The 15,316-nt window shown below is 49.8% G+C and overlaps 4 protein-coding genes across 4 annotated transcripts; 1 reads left to right on the top strand and 3 right to left on the bottom strand.

Annotated features, from left to right (window-relative positions):
* Positions 1-1,712: 1,712 nt before the first annotated feature.
* On the top strand, positions 1,713-2,728 carry BP01DRAFT_362173 (DUF3455 domain-containing protein; the record flags this gene model as incomplete). The annotated part of the gene is made up of 2 exons (XM_025576209.1): positions 1,713-2,507; positions 2,621-2,728. 2 exons carry the CDS (start codon positions 1,713-1,715, stop codon positions 2,726-2,728), a joined length of 903 nt encoding a protein of 300 aa, XP_025435190.1.
* Positions 2,729-4,545: 1,817 nt separating this feature from the next.
* Positions 4,546-6,113, bottom strand: BP01DRAFT_73675 (C2H2-type zinc finger protein). The gene is made up of 3 exons (XM_025580060.1): positions 5,466-6,113; positions 4,897-5,384; positions 4,546-4,834 (listed from the first exon to the last, which is right to left on the bottom strand). The coding sequence occupies exons 1-3, from the start codon at positions 5,936-5,938 to the stop codon at positions 4,716-4,718; spliced, it is 1,080 nt and encodes a 359-aa protein (XP_025435189.1). The 5' UTR covers positions 5,939-6,113; the 3' UTR covers positions 4,546-4,715.
* A 1,634-nt stretch (positions 6,114-7,747) lies between these two features.
* On the bottom strand, positions 7,748-8,167 carry BP01DRAFT_73659 (uncharacterized protein). Its single transcript, XM_025580059.1, has one exon. The coding sequence runs from the start codon at positions 8,018-8,020 to the stop codon at positions 7,790-7,792; it is 231 nt and encodes a 76-aa protein (XP_025435188.1). The 5' UTR covers positions 8,021-8,167; the 3' UTR covers positions 7,748-7,789.
* A 3,755-nt stretch (positions 8,168-11,922) lies between these two features.
* On the bottom strand, positions 11,923-12,920 carry BP01DRAFT_73651 (uncharacterized protein). The gene is made up of 2 exons (XM_025580058.1): positions 12,608-12,920; positions 11,923-12,454 (listed from the first exon to the last, which is right to left on the bottom strand). Exons 1-2 carry the CDS (start codon positions 12,842-12,844, stop codon positions 12,206-12,208), a joined length of 486 nt encoding a protein of 161 aa, XP_025435187.1. The 5' UTR covers positions 12,845-12,920; the 3' UTR covers positions 11,923-12,205.
* Positions 12,921-15,316: the final 2,396 nt, after the last annotated feature.

Genomic DNA, 15,316 nt, shown 5'->3' with positions numbered 1-15,316 from the left:
TCATCCAATCTGCAACGGCACAACGGTTTTTGTTTCTGATGAGTGGTTCCCCACTCGATAATCAAAAAACAGTCCTCCCAGTCTACCACCTTCAAAAGAAAACCTTCCCAGTTTGTAATCTTGACTCACTTTACTGTAGACGATGGAGCCACAAGAGTACGTCAGCGTATTCGGTTGAGATAAATTATTTCGGAACAACCCTTGCCCCTAGCTCATGGGTAAGTGTGTGTGCGTGCCGTGTTCTCAGATGTCAGAGATGTCAGTCAATGCTGCCAGAGACGCATCTGCATCTATGTTTCAGGCTTCACCTAGATGTGGGGGATTCTTCTCTTGTTTCGGAATAGAACAGGCGTTTTTCCATGGCACTATAATTTATCCTTCTAGAAAAAAAAATGAGAATGAGAAAAGAATGCAAGTAAATGTTTCTGGTCTCGACAGACAGATGCAGTTCGAAGCGTAATTTGCATAGTAATAATAGAGAAATAGAGAATGTGTGGACGGTTTCAGATTGGTGAGGTGGTGGTGCTATAGGTAAGTTGGTGTCTATGTTCAGGAAGGCTGTATAGGGCTAGATCTTGTCTCGTTTCGGTGTGCTAAACCCGGTACTAGAGAGCTATTTGCTGGGTACCTCAATCTGACATCTAGCTATATCACTTGTGTCTCCGTGTATAAGAATTTGTCATGATAAAGGTGTTTTGGCGCGAAGATATGTCATGGTGCTTGGGGATTAGTGGAAGAGACCTGGAAAGGCGAGATAGGTCAACATACAAGCTGATATCGTACAGTCGGAAATAGGAGCATTCTCAGAGAGACCTGGTAATAGCTATGGACTGGCTTGACTTATCCAGACTTATCCAAGTGTGTATATGAAGCTCGAGTGGTCTTGAGTTCGGAGTGGTCTCGTTCCATTTGTCCTTCCTGCAATTGTATACAGTTGCCGGTATGTTTCTGGTGGGGATCTCGAGCACTGCAGATGAGATTGCCATAAGCACAGTACTATGCTGATCTGGGAGGCTACTTCAATCACCCTTCAAGCGTCGGTGGCTTTGTAGATAGTTGCCATCCTTCCAGGCGCTTACGGGCTTACAAAGCACCACGATGGAAGGCGGGCATGAACCAGCACCATTCGCGGTTCGAGATTCCCTGAACCTTATCAGATCTATCTGCGAGTAGGATTATCTTGCGTATCCAACGCTATAGTCCTTCGGGGTGCATGCCTGCGGTACGGCGCTTAATCGAAAACTCGCGGGTTGTGACTCTATCCCACATGCAAGGCTTTCTCGTGATTCTGTGGCACAGTTGGGAGAGAAGCTTAGTTTGACCGATGAATAGAGCCTTGTAGAAGGTTAATGTAACTGCTTCGGCACGGCCTGATAGACATTGGATACTTCTCGATCCAAAACCTCCTACTTCGCCTCAACATGTCTATATTTGGCAAGGCAGACATCCAACAATGCGTTGCGCTGCAAGCTGGCACTGAGATGTTACTTTGCCGGAGATTCAAAAAGAGAGGGGAAGAGGTCACCCTGGGGTAGGAAGTGAACCATCATTCACTTAATCTAGCTACTCATATACAGACAAAAGAGTAACACTTTTCCCACTCTTAGACCGCCACATCACCAAATCTCATCTCATCCTCGATCCAACCTCAATCTTCAACACTCCTAACCACAACACAGAATCTTACTATCCACCAAGTCAAAACCACCACGATGCGCATCCAAGCCATCCTCGTGCCCATCCTCCTCGTCCTAATGGACATCCTCTCCATCACCACCGCAACCCCAGTCCCCGAGACCGAGATTGATATCAAAACAAGCACCCCGAACGCTGTTCACCTCGCCACAAGCTTCATCTCGCTCTCCCACGCTCTGTCCTCCCTGCGTCTTACCGATTGCCCTCTCGACGCCGTGCCATTCTTCCCCTTCAACCAGACAACCACCACCACCACCAGCGTGACAGCCAGAACCAACACAACCGAACTAACCCCACCCTCCACGCACCTCTCCCTCAGATTCATCGCCCTCGGCCGCGGCACCCAGAACTACACCTGCCCTGCCGCCCGCAGTCACCGCAGAAACGAATCCGCATCCGCGACCCCCGTGTCCACCGGCGCCGTAGCCACCCTCTACGACGTCTCCTGCCTTGCGCCCACAAAACACTCCCAAACCGGCGGCGGCGGCGGAATCCTCCTACACACCCTCCCGGCATTCACCCACGCCCTTCCGCAGGAAGTACTGGCCTTGTATGCCGTGCAGCTGTCGCGGGCCACCATCATCGGACAGCATTACTTTTCTGCTCCCGCTGCTGCTGGTTCCGGTTCCGCTTCAATTTCTTCGAGCATGCCGGTCTTTGACCTTCGAGCGGCGCAGTACGGGCAGCGGGGTGGGAAGTTTGAGGGGAACTGGGTGCAAGCGAAGAAGGTGGAAAGTGTGGCTGCTCCCGGCGGTTCGGAGGATGTGCCGTGGTTGAAGTTGGTTGGGGAGGGGAAGGAGGGAGGGATTAAGGTGCGTGTGGTTTTTCATTTACGCTCTGGCTTGCTTACTCGGTTGATGAGTTTGTGGAGGTTCTTGGATGGAGGCAGCTGTTGAAGGGGATACGAATTGATGGTTATGAATAGGAGATCTATCGTGTTCATACGGCTGGCGGGATGAGTCCGGCGACATGTGCGGAGCATGAGGGGGAGTTTGCGGTGGAGTATGCGGCTGAGTATTGGTTTTATGGATGAGTTCGTTCGTTGCTTGGGGTTGTGTACTCCGTTGATAGGGTCAACAATACTGGCGTTGCTGCCGCAGGAGTGATAGTATGAATGGCATCGAAATGAGGCCTTGCCCGGTGAAGATGCCTGTCGGGATCTAGTTACTATGTATGTCACAATCAGCCTGCCGGATTCCCTGGTTTTTTGATAGTAGGAGGATATTCGACAGAAGTCAATGCGATAGGCGGTCTACCTGAAAACCCAACGATGGCAATTTCGATGAACATGTCCCAGGTATATCATCGAGTGCTTCAATTTCCGCAATCACCACGCTATCAAGTATTCGAGAAGCTGAAGCTGAGGTCCTCCTATGGAAGGATAAACCATCCATGCAACAGCCCAACATCAACATCAACATCAACCGCAACATCATGCAACCCCCATACCAGAGGGAGTCAACAAAACCTCGACTTACAACCAGCAACAACCTCTATCTAATGTTGGAGCCTCCTCCATCCCAGCAATTCCCATTGCTAGATCCACAATGGATTTTCAGACATGAGCGAGATACCCCTGGCTGCAGAATCACAGTACCTGCAAACTCACGAACTGCAGGCACAGTTGAGTCCTTCCTCTACATGATTAAAGTGAAACCAACCCTTTGAAGCTTGAACCCAATGGCAACTAAACACAGATATAATTTAATTCCTACATAGGATCAGGGACGCCATGTGCACCGCACACCTATGCATCTAATCAATGGAGAAAGGGATAGGGATATGAGACAAGGGCAACAACAAATACAACGATGGCTATGCACGAAGGTGGGCCTTACATATCCATACACGGGGTGGAATTGTGGGGGAGCTGGAAAAATTCGGAAAGCTTCCATTTTTCCGAGACGACGACGCGAGGAATTTGCCCGCCGAATGCGAAAAATGAGGCGTGCCGGTGATGGGGCAAAAGCAACGGAGAGCGAGCGGGTGGTGATGGTGGTGGCGCTTGCTTCCTTACTTCCCATGTCTTATATTTTTTCTGTGGCTCGTGGGGGAGGGCACTCAGGCACAAGAATTGTCTTTTGCAGCATAGATATTGTTTATACCAGTGATTGCACAATATTTGATGTCAACTCTTTATTAGACAATATATGTAGCGACCGTGGGTGACACTGTTGCAGGTTGTGCCTCTAATGTATGTTTCCAACCAAATCTGAACCAAGACATAGGAAATGAATAAATGAAAACCGCCCGCCTTGCCCTATCCATGCTCCGCCCAGTTGCAACGGGGTATCAGCCTAGCACTCGCATGTCAGATCTTCAACAGTGCGCCGCCTTGCTGCAATTGAACCCAGCCGAAAATCACATAACACCCATCGTCAAATCCCGATAATGTCTCATGATAGAGGACAGACAGCTAGATGAAAAAGGGCAGGCAAATCACAAAGTAAGAACAGAAAGAATCTTAAACCCGATCAAACAGCCCTGCTGCGTGAACATTCTCGCATCCCAAATCATGCCCTGGAGATGCGGACCCGAATCGAAACGAATCAACCAGGAAAAAGAAAACATGCCGGATGTAGAAAGCAAATGACCAACTCCCCAGTCTAGCACAGATGACAAAGGAAACAACAGAAGAAAAAAAATCAAAGACAGAATAACCGGTACCCTCTATGGTCATAACTTTGGGTAATCAAGACATCACGAACAACCCACCCAAGCCGCTGTAACATGTCCTGCTTGTCCTTGGGAATATGAAAGAGAAAATCCAAACACGCAAAGCGAATATAAACGGGGTATCAACGCTCAGCCACGTTGGGCGAGCCGGGAAAGAGGAAATCGGTGGAAGGAAATCGATGCTGTTGTACAAAGGAGGAGGGCCCCATCATTGATGACAGGTTGGGTCGCACAATGTGATCATCGCGCGCCCTTGAAATGAAATGTTGAATTTGCCCCTCTCCGCTGTGGCAGGGTTGAGAGAGGCGTTCGACGTGAACGAGGTCAACCAGGAGGGTGATCGTTTACTCCTCGTCGTCGCCGGATGCGCCCTCCTTTTCTCCCTTGTGAACCTTCTTGTGTCTGCGCAGGTTTGAGACAACCGAGAAGTGACGACCGCAGCCTTCCACGTCACATGCAAATGCTATAACCCAGGCGGTTAGTTTCACAAACTCCCACGTTCGACAAGCTCGGTCTGGAACTTACGCTTTTCGCCAGTGTGACTATACATATGGGTCTGGAGCGACGACGGGCGGGTGAATCGCTTGTCACACACCTTGCACTTGTGCTTCTTCTGTGTGTTGGACGGCATCTTGGAGCTAAACTGACTCATCATCGACTGGGGTCCAGGTGGTGCGCTTCCCGTCAACAGGTTAGATGGGCGGGGAAGTGTCCGTGACAAATGACCGTTCTCGTAGGATTCCGAGGTGGTCGAGCTGTAGTCGGTAACGGAAGAATCCACGGATCCCACGGAAGCGCTGTAGTAGGGGTAGTTGCTGGTGGAGGAGATCGAAGATCCCGAGGAGTGAGTCGAGGGAAATCCGTATGAGTCGCCAGAGCCCCGCGTGCTGCGAGGACCATAGATGTTGCGAGGCGTCAGATCCTGGCTGAGCGCGACCATACCACGGCTCGCGTCCAGAGCGTCACCGTACGTCGGAGCGGAAGCGGGATGCGATTGACTGACACGAGCGTCCCTGCAAATTGAAAGGAACTGTTAGCACCGGATTGTCCTTCGCGAAACGCCTGATCGGCTGCGCATTGAGAGGTCATCTTACGCATGAGAGATCCTTCGATCTTGGTGCATGTGCGGAGCGTAGCTCAAGGGAGCGTAGCTTGCTGGCGCATAGGTGGTCATTGGGGAAGCTGTAGTGTAAGCGGGAGCCTGGTCGAACGATGTGCGTGGAATATCGTGCGACAATCCCATCATCTCTGGTCCGGGGTAGCTCGTGGCCGTGGCCGTGGAATAGTTGCTTCCGGTAACCATAGAAGGAGCAGAAACGGGGATGCTAGGATATGACATGGACATGGCGGCCGGCCGGCTCACTTCCTCCTGCTTGACATGGTTGAGAGCAATGGGGCTGGGTGCCAGGGACGTCGCATAGATGGAAGGGTTGGAGTGGGAGGAGGTTTGAGCAGCGGCCCATGGATCGGTGAACTGAGGCGGATTGTGGTGGATGTTGTGTTGATAGACGCTATCGAAGCCCATCCCGCCGTACTGGCGAGTTTGATTTTCAATGACCATCGTCATGGAGAATAGTGGTTATCGCGCGTAGCGAACTAAGAAAAGCAGGCGTGGTTGACGTTGACGATCGGAGTATCCCTAGGAAGGTAGGGACACAACAAACAAAAAAGCGACAGGCAACTGCTCTAGGAGCCAAGGAGGAAAGACAAGGGAGACAGGAAGATCAGGTATAGATGATCGAGGATATGAAAGATGATCAACACCAGAGACAGTGTGTTGAAAGGGAGGAAAGAGTAGCTGGTAGGAAGGGATCCGCGGCTGAATGTATAGAATGGAAGACAGATGCGCAGGGGAAGTGCGGGATGTAAATAGTCGAAGTAGATTGTTTGGTTCAGGAGAAAGATAATGGCTCTTCTTTAGTTTCTGAGACCCGGCAGATAGGAAGAAGGAAAGGCAGTCTGGGGAAGGGCCCGAAGGGGATCGGCGAAGCTTATGAACAAATACAGGATCTCAGCATGAGGATGGACCGCAGGGACGAAGGGAAGCCCTGGCGTTGCCGTGTTGGTGATGGGTTTAGTGCCACTGACGACGTCCCGTCGGGGACGGTTGCAGATCGTTCCTTTGGGCCTCTTCGGCTTCGAAACGGCGCCAGTGTTTAAAAAAAGAAAATAGAATTGAGAAAAAAAATAATAATTGTTAGATAAATTAGTTTAGTTCATCTAGTGGATGTGTTTAGTTTCAATTTAGTTTAGTTATAGTGAATAAACTGGAGTAGACAAAGACCGAGACAGCGAAGTAGTCAGTCAAGTGGGAAACAATCTCCAAATGGGAACCAGTTCCTCGGGTGACTCTCAAGATTTTGGATGGGTCTTGTTTTTTCCCTGGTTGAATTTAAGGATTTTTTTTTGTTTTTTTTTTTTCGTTTTTTTATTCTCAGTCTGGGCGGGAGAGAGAGAGAGCAAAAGACACAGAGAGAGAGATGTGGGGGGGGGGGGGGGGAACCCTCCACAAAATAATTCCTATAATCAATTTTGTGTGGTTTTTCCTCTTTGGAATTTTGCCTTCCCCTTCCAATTTTCCATCCATTTTTTCCCCTCTCCCTCTCTCCCTCTTCCAGCCATAATTTTCAGATTTCGAATTTTGTCCTGAGCATTTTCTTTTTTGGCTTCACCTCTCCTCTCCTCTTTGCGCCTGCATCACTCCCTCAGTCCACCATGAATGACTAAGAGATCTTTCTCTCTCAAATCTTCAGACTAACTACACGGTACTATCTAGTCTAATCTTAATATTCTTTATCCTTTATCTTAGTTGAGTTAGTGTTTTGACATGTTGAACATTTTTTTTTGCAATTGCTGCCAGAATACACTGTACAAATCCCCTTTCGAAACGCGTCTACTGGGCCCCAAAATCTCCTTACAAAAGCACTCCAATCCATACAAAACACTGCAAGCAAAATGGCCTCCCCGCATTAGAAATGAGATCACACAAAGTACGGAGTATTGTACTGTGGTATTAGAATTGCTGTAAGACACAATCAACAAAACGTAGGGGTAAGGGGGGGGGGGGGGCGGCGGTGAGAAGAAAAGATCTGAAACTCCGGCATCGAAGAAGGGCAGGTGGAAAAGTATGTTGTATGTTATGCACGTATGCAAATACGGGAGGGGAAGATTTTGCCTCTATCTCCTTCCGTGGACGGACAGTACTTGCTTTGCAGGTTCTGCAAGATGTTAAAGTGGAAGTACTCTACGGAGTAGGTCAATCTACATGGAGTCAGTTTGACTCTGCACAGGACTAGTTACCACTAGGATGGGTACATGATGAAATAGTCGTAAGTACTAAGTAAATACGGAGACTACTTAGTAGTCACCAAGACTACCTCCTTCCTCTGTACATATAGATTACATCAGTAGTTAGGACTCAAGTTAAAATGAGACTTGGCGCGGGAAGGTGACTACAGACAGAAGAAGGAAACGCGCACACGGCAGAAGAGGACTGTGTAGGAGACCTCAAACCCCCAAAAAAGTCAATGACCAAAAGGGCAAAAGGGAAAAGGAGGCAATTGATGACGAGGGAAAATGGCAGGAGGAAAACAGATGTGGAGTTTCTGTTCTCGATTGCGTAGAAGGAAATGTTTAAAAAATAGCACATACTGTGTAGACCTTGACACCACTAAAAGCAACAAACAGCAATGCAAAAAGGCAATAAGTAGAGAGCCACAGAGAAATGGCGTGGGAGGGACTACTGTGTAATTGTTGGGGGAGGGGGGAAAGAGCAGGAGCAGGTACCAACCAGCTCAGGTACAGGACCACACTCTCCATCTCCATTGTGCTCTTGCGTCTTGTGGTTTAGTCACCGAACCCATCCCCGAGGGAGGTACGTACTCTTACTGCATCATCATCATCATCATCATCTCCAGCAGCATCATCATTGGCATCATCATTGATGGCCTGTCTGTCTGTTTAGCTGCCTGCCTGTCTGTCTTGTCTGTCTTGTCTGTCTCCGTGCTCCTCTGCCCCATTTGTGGCAGGCTAGCAAGTGCGGGAATAACTCCATTGATTATTCCCATTCGGGTCATCCATCCATCCATCCATCCATCCATCATTACGGGGCGGCCTTGAGCCGACAGACCTTACCCAAATTGGTAGGTCCACTTAGGGGAAGGGCATAAAAAGGTAAGTAAGTGGAGAGGGGGAGGGGCGAGGCAGAGGGGGTGTTTGTGCCGTGTCTATACAAAATCATCCAGTCACCAAGACTTCTGAAGAACAGACCATCACCAAAACAGCAAAGCGTGGCAGCAGAGAAGGCATGAAAAGGGTTTAGATGGAATTGAGACAAGACCACAATTTACAGGAGGACTGGCAGCGCCAAGAGCTAAGCTTAGATGCACTGATGCAGCGACCAAGGTTCGCCTTGAGCCCTTGAGAGTGTTTCAAGGTAGCGGGGAAAGTGGCAGATCACAAAGATACGTCAAAGAGTGTACCCGTTCCGTGGGGGGGAGAAAGTCACACCCTCTGTTGGACAATAAAATAGTTTCAATGGTTATTTAGAAAACAAAAAAGCAGAGACTAAAGACTCGTGTGGATCGAATCTTTCCCCCACCGACCCTACCAACACAGTCTGGTCTCTACTGAATCTGATTCGTTTGAATTTTTCACCTGTCCCTTTTCCTGTGTCGATTCGCCCAATCCACTTCCCATGCTTTTGCCATTTTTGAATCTGATTATTTTTTTTTCGAGGGGGAATGACAGCGGAATACGCGCTCTGGAGCGGTAATAGTACAGCAGATGAGATGGAAGCACTCTGGAAGGAAAATCGAGAAGAAGGTTTGAAGTTACACTCTTCCAACACATCACAGCCAAAGAATGAGTAGATGGATCTCTTCCCCTCCTCCGCCGAGGGTGGAAGAAGGGTTTGCGTCCAATGGTGGCATTCCACTTACGCCATCTTGCACAGAACATGTTACGCAAGTGACTGGCCAAGACCTTCAAAGTCTCCGGGTTGGAGCCCAGTGATTGGTTCAAATCCAGGGTGGTGGTGGTGGTGATGATGATGGCTTGGTCCTCTCGGGAGAACGCTGCAGCGGGCTGGTGTGGGCTTGTAGCATGTCAGTAATATTGAGTAGGCGGTATGGCTTGAAGGATTCTCCTCAGGGACTGAGCGGAAATCAGAAGCATAATTTATCGTTAATATATTACCCATCGAAGACTGACTCGGACATCCTTGATTAGCCGCATCTACTGTGCAGCACACTTTGTCGAAGGTGATTACTGGTTGTACATCCAGTACAGCGAATGCAATGCGCGTGCGGGATTCATTTTTGATAGCTCGGTAGTGGACAGCCACTCACACCGCTCGGTTTGAACCAGGGTCCAGGAGGGTGAAGCTGCACAATTCTTTTTCCCCTCCATCCATCCATCACTCACCTCGGGAACAGGCAGGGGGGGGAGGGGGGTTGGGCGGGGGATCCTCAAGCCAGCCGTCGCTCAACGGTTGATGATGACGATAATCTGCCGTGAGCCTGAACAATGCATGCAAGCGAGTCTCACACATTGCCGTTCTTATCGCGGGGCCATAACTTCTAAGGGCAGATGACTGCGAGTCCGGCATGATGATGATGATGAGGAGAGACGAAGGAAGACCGACACCTTCTCTCTCCTATGCAGAATGACGAACTGGCTTCAGGATAGCATCGGGAATTCATTCATTTTCTGCAATCTGCAGCGAGGGCGCTCGCGTGCATTTTGCTCAAGTCCGGAGTAGCTCTGCGATCCTTGCCTCCTCCCTCCGTCCTCTTCTCTACCCGCGGAGGGTCAGGGTGTGTGTGTGTGTGTGTGTGTGTTTGTATGGAGTCAGAGGCTCCTTCGGAATGGAGAGGTGGTCAGCGTCATACCACAGTATGGATTGAAAGCTCGGGCTCCACGCATAATTGGTCAAGAAGGCCCCGCTTCGGAAATGGACAATGACGAGCATGAGAACATCGAAAAGCAGAAACCACAACCACCATCACCACCACCATCATCATCATCATCGCCGGGCGGGGGGAGGCGGGTCTATTGCAACAGCAGGATCTCTTCTAACAATTTGATTGAGATTACAAAAGAATAATGCGATCGGGTTAGCGATCGGAAAAGCACCGGGATGAGGTTTCAGCTGGTTGATGCTGGTCCTGAGTAAATTGGGGTAGTATTGATTTCAATATAATGTCGTTGAACATGAGACCATTGATATTAAACTAACCATTTGCATATGCTTGTTGATGGGTGGTGGTGGACAGCATGTTGCGATTCAGATCGCAGCCACGTTAGCTTGGCAGGATCTCCATGGTCTGACCTGCCCGTCCTTTGGTTCAAAGGCTTGTCTGATGACATCCACCCCATATTCGCAGTCTATTGCAACTCAAAGTCATAGTCAATAATCTCAATTCCTGCCTTTGGTTCTCCAGGACAAAGAACAGGTCCCATGTGGCAGATAGTGTCAATATGGGGCAGATATTGTAATAGCGTGGTTTGTGTTTTTCCTGGTCTATAATCCTGATTTTGGTTTATCGATTGTCAATTGTATTTCTGCTTTCCTGCTTTTTTCCCTTTCCCTCCGCCGCTCCCCCTCTGCTGGGAAGGTGAAGCTGGGATGGTGAATGTGGATTCGCATCTAAATCGAACTACTCCCCGATCTTTAAATTGCATTGTCCTAAATGGTCACACTATCTGACCGAGCCCCATCCACACCGACGTCAGAGCACGGAAGAACGCAACCCGTCTCTAAAGTGCTAGCGGCACGGAATCGGGGAACTTCATTTCAGCAGCAGCAGCAAGACCAAGTGACGAAAATCGAACACATCACACGCCATAAAACCCTCCAATCTGCTTTACTTGATGTCCCACCGGGAACATGGAAAGCGTGAATTAAGAAAAGACTAACCACAACTACGGAGTAAGTGGCTGGAATAGAAACCCCCATTCTCTCTCCCCACCACGATCCAATATTAGCGATGGGGGCGGCTCGAAAAAATGAAGAGGCAAATGAAAGTGAGATTTGAGCCCAATTACGTGCATAGGGATGGATGGGATCCCGTGTCGAACAAAGAATCAATGACCTCAACCTCCGAGCTTCGTATACAACCGACAATGCAGCGGCTGAAAGCTCGTGAGGGAGTAAGCTCCTTCCCCTTGAGCTATGGTGGCCAACAAGCCACGAATTCGATAATCACTTTATCCGGGGTTATAGCTGCGCTCGAACTCTGCCCATCTTGCCTTATGGCCCACGAGTGAATCTGTATAGAGTCGATCAAACAGGTACCGATACCGGAGATATACACATGGTCAAGTTCCCGAGACTCGAGAGCTGAGTATTCCACCTCGTACTCAGCTCAACTTCCACAGCACCAGCACAGTTCACCCGGTCAACAAACCCATCATCCACACCCCTCTAAGCCCACAAGGCTAGGGAAGATGTCAAAGTGGATGTTCGGTTGCAGGAGTGACGGACGCCCACTTTCTGCAATCGCTCGGCTGGGGCGTTTTTCATTTTTCTTGATCGCTCGCATTTTTTTGACCTGGGAGGGCGGTCGGTGGCTGCTTTAGCTGCACCTGAAGCATCCAAACCAGAAGAAGCAGGAAAAAGAAACAGGGCAAAAAGCTAGGACGATCGCAAGGAGGATCAATATGATAGGTACAGCTCAGCATATCTCGGGACTAGCTTGAACTTTAGAGTTTGCTTGACCCTTAGTGATGGGATGGGCTGGTCGGCAAGGCGATTCGGCCTAAGGTAAAAAAGAACCATGGAGTAAATAATGGAGAACTGAGCGACAGGGGAATTATTTCCCATCTCACACGGCTAGAGTGTGACCACATGCAGCCTAAGATCCATCCACATATTCCTTACCTTTTCCTGCCTCTCCTCCCCCAGCCTCAGAGCGCGGGCATGGGAAGAGGGTTCCACTGCAGTTCGACAAACCATCAGATATGCAGAAAGAGGGGCACGCATGCACGTACGAAGGGTGCTACTCAGTCGCTGGGAAAGTAGCCATTCGAAAGTGCCTGGTTCAACACCTTCAATAGAGTTGTGCGTTGCACTCTTGCATGTCTGTGTGCAGTAGCTAAGCAAGTATTTCTCATTGAACCAATAGAACTGATGCCGGCTCAATGGAGAGGGAGGAAGCAGAGTGGACGGGAGGAAGCCCGAGCTCTTCCCCCCTCCCCAAGGAAGGGATTGTGACTTGGAGACTCAATAACTCACGAGAAGACAAATGGTAACCATGGGAAAAAAGAAACTCTCGACATACCGGAAAGAGTAGGTGCATACGGAGGGAACCACTGAGGTGGGCGCATGGAGACAGCGGCGACGGAACGTGGGTCGGGGAGGAGAATAGGTGGGTGTGGACAACTCCCCACCCGGTTCTTGGTACGAAGCACGAGGCCGGCTGGCCATGCGGTTGCCAAAGATTTCAGACCACCTGCTCGAGTTCTGGACCATGGATCATTGACTAGTGGTTTGGAGCAAGATCAATGATGATCAAAACCAAGTGACTAAGGTAGTTAGCAGTCTAGCACTGTAGTACCCTGGCTCAGAAAGAAGCAGGGACTAACCTTGTTCCGAAGCATCACCAAAGGGTCGGGTCCTGGGGGGAAACTCCAGTCTCCATTCTTCTTTACCACGAGAATTTAGATGTGAATCGATAGTTACGGCATACTAATGGAAACTAACTAAGCCAAGCTTGGCTGACAGCACGCAGTCAAACTGGTCCTCCTCTTCTTGAATCAAGCTTGGGCCTTGCGCTTGTTACGCAAACCAAAAGTACGATGATAACCTTTGGAGAAATGGGGGTCTCTCCGTTCTCTGGATCTCAACGCAAAAGCGAGAAAAGGTCAGCTCATCCTTGGTCCACCAAGCATGCCGTCCTCCAAAGGCGCAGGAAATTGGGGCATGTTGGAAATCAGCTCACAGCCTCCAGAGGTGTGCGTATACCCTCTAAAACACACCTTTTCATTGGTATACAGCTGCAGCAACAAGTGGACGGTTTCAATATAATCGGTGGCAAACTGTAGCTCTGACCTGGAAAGTCGCCTCAGTACTCCGCGCGACGCATCATCCGTGAGGCCCTTGGATCTGATTCCGTCCATTCTCGCTATAGCTGCCTTCGTGGGCAGATGTCGCAGATGGACGGGGGTGGCTTGGAATTGTCTTTCTGATACAGGCTGGAGAAGAAACATCACTTCCTTTCCCGATCCGCAAATGGGGATTGTTTCAGCCCTGACATGCCACTGTCCCCCATCTGCGATATACCATCTATATGACTGACCAATGAAATGTATTATCACATACTATATACAGAACAGATACCAAGTCCTGGCGACCAAGCCCAGGCCAATGAGGGTAGAGAACCAGGATCAGCGTCTCCGGCCTCGGCATGCACAAGCAAACAGGGCACAGGCTAGTGGGTTGACCTCGAATCCTTCAATCCTGAGGCATCAAATAAGCATTCAAATGACACATATCACCAAAGCCGATTTCGCGATTGTACACAGTAAGTGAAAAAGGCTGCTGGTGCAATGTCCGCATGCATGGTGAAGACATGCCCGACAGTGACTGCACGAATAAACAGTATTGTGCAGTCCTTGGCCAACGAAGATGCTCTATCAGAAGTCGGGCAGAGCTTGTGGTCTCCCTAGAAGAGTGTGAATTCGCGCTGCTGGATTGTCCAGAAAAGGAGAGCCGAAATCGCAGCAGGTATGCGGGATGAATGGAAAGGCCCAAGCGGGTGCGCATTATTGCGTAGGTAGTAGGAGTCCATCCGCCTCCGCAGAGATTCGGTCACTGGAGTTTTAATTCAAGTCATGAATGCCAACCCGCGCTTGGGCCAAAGACACAGCAAGAAGAGAATCTACTCCGGAGTAGTGTACTCACTGTGCTGTAGGGTGTAGGGTAGAGTTAAGGATGCAGCCAAATCAGTGGTGGCTGTACAGAGTATACCAAATCTTGATGATTTGTGCCTACTTGACCGCCGGATCCGCTTTTCCAGCGCGGACCCCGTGCGTTTCCTGCGCCGCCGTAGCCCGGGCAGTTTTCTAGCTGCCAGCTTCACCGCTTTTCTTTCTGGCTGTTTCGTCAGGCGTCCCTTTTCCCCTCTTCTACCTAAAGTAACGAACGAATCAATCCTTTTTGGACGAGCATCGTCCATCATCACAAGCTATACCGAGTAGTTACTGCCTTCTTTTCTTTGCCCTCCCACCTCCGACACTGCTCGCTCCCTCACTCAAATTGGTAGGCCTTCCACTAAACCCTTTAGGTTCGTCCTCATTGTAGAGCTTGGATCTAAGCCTATCTTGGCAGCTCGTAGATTACCGGATAAGGGATAGTATTGGGGGCACACCCGTCGCCCCGGGGTCGCACTCTCGAGGACGGTGGGTGGGCTTTAGTGCTAGTTCTCACACCATCTCCCGGGAAGCCCCTCCAGGGCCTTTTTTTTAAAGTGTTAGGTTTGACACGGCACATCATCTCTGCCCCTCTCTCTTCAAAAACGCGTAACTGGGCTCCATAAACGGTCACCCAATCATCAGCCACATATCCACTCTGTGGTGACTGCACTCTCTGACTGGGTCCCCCTTTTGACGCCCCTCTCCCCCCTTCTCAAGAATCCGATTCTCATTGCGGGGAGCCCCAATCGAGTAATCCGGTGGTGGAGAAGATCACTATCCCCTTCTGGGCAAGGTATGAAGTTAAGCCACCAGTTGATAGCGGGCCAGGTTTTTCGTCACGAGAGTAAAGTTAGTATTAGTTAGTGGATCTGCCACCCGCTCTGCCTTCCTTATTTGCCGGTCAGCTCTGCTGAGTTCGACAGGCTGACTTTCCTATTCCCCGTCCGAGCTTCTGTCTATTGATGCTGGTGGTGGCGAATTATCACCATTCTGCACCTGCTCTCTGCTTGCACTGTGAATAGCCACAACT

The sequence above is a fragment of the Aspergillus saccharolyticus genome, assembly GCF_003184585.1.
Source record: "Aspergillus saccharolyticus JOP 1030-1 unplaced genomic scaffold BP01scaffold_2, whole genome shotgun sequence".
NCBI lineage: Eukaryota > Fungi > Ascomycota > Eurotiomycetes > Eurotiales > Aspergillaceae > Aspergillus > Aspergillus saccharolyticus.
The sequence above is the reverse complement of the archived record's forward strand: the minus strand, read 5'-3'. Positions and strand labels throughout refer to the sequence as shown.

What these genes read in the sequence shown, in the direction of transcription:
- BP01DRAFT_73675 (XM_025580060.1), bottom strand. Translation starts at nt 5,938, where the DNA reads ATGACGATGGTCATTGAAAATCAAACTCGCCAGTACGGCGGGATGGGC. An exon ending in GATCGAAGGATCTCTCATGC is followed by an intron (nt 5,385 to 5,465) that starts GTAAGATGACCT and finishes TTCAATTTGCAG; the next exon opens with GGACGCTCGTGTCAGTCAAT. An exon ending in TAGTCACACTGGCGAAAAGC is followed by an intron (nt 4,835 to 4,896) that starts GTAAGTTCCAGA and finishes CCTGGGTTATAG; the next exon opens with CATTTGCATGTGACGTGGAA.
- BP01DRAFT_73659 (XM_025580059.1), bottom strand. Translation starts at nt 8,020, where the DNA reads ATGTGCTATTTTTTAAACATTTCCTTCTACGCAATCGAGAACAGAAAC.
- BP01DRAFT_73651 (XM_025580058.1), bottom strand. Translation starts at nt 12,844, where the DNA reads ATGGTCCAGAACTCGAGCAGGTGGTCTGAAATCTTTGGCAACCGCATG. An exon ending in TGGTTACCATTTGTCTTCTC is followed by an intron (nt 12,455 to 12,607) that starts GTGAGTTATTGA and finishes TACTGCACACAG; the next exon opens with ACATGCAAGAGTGCAACGCA.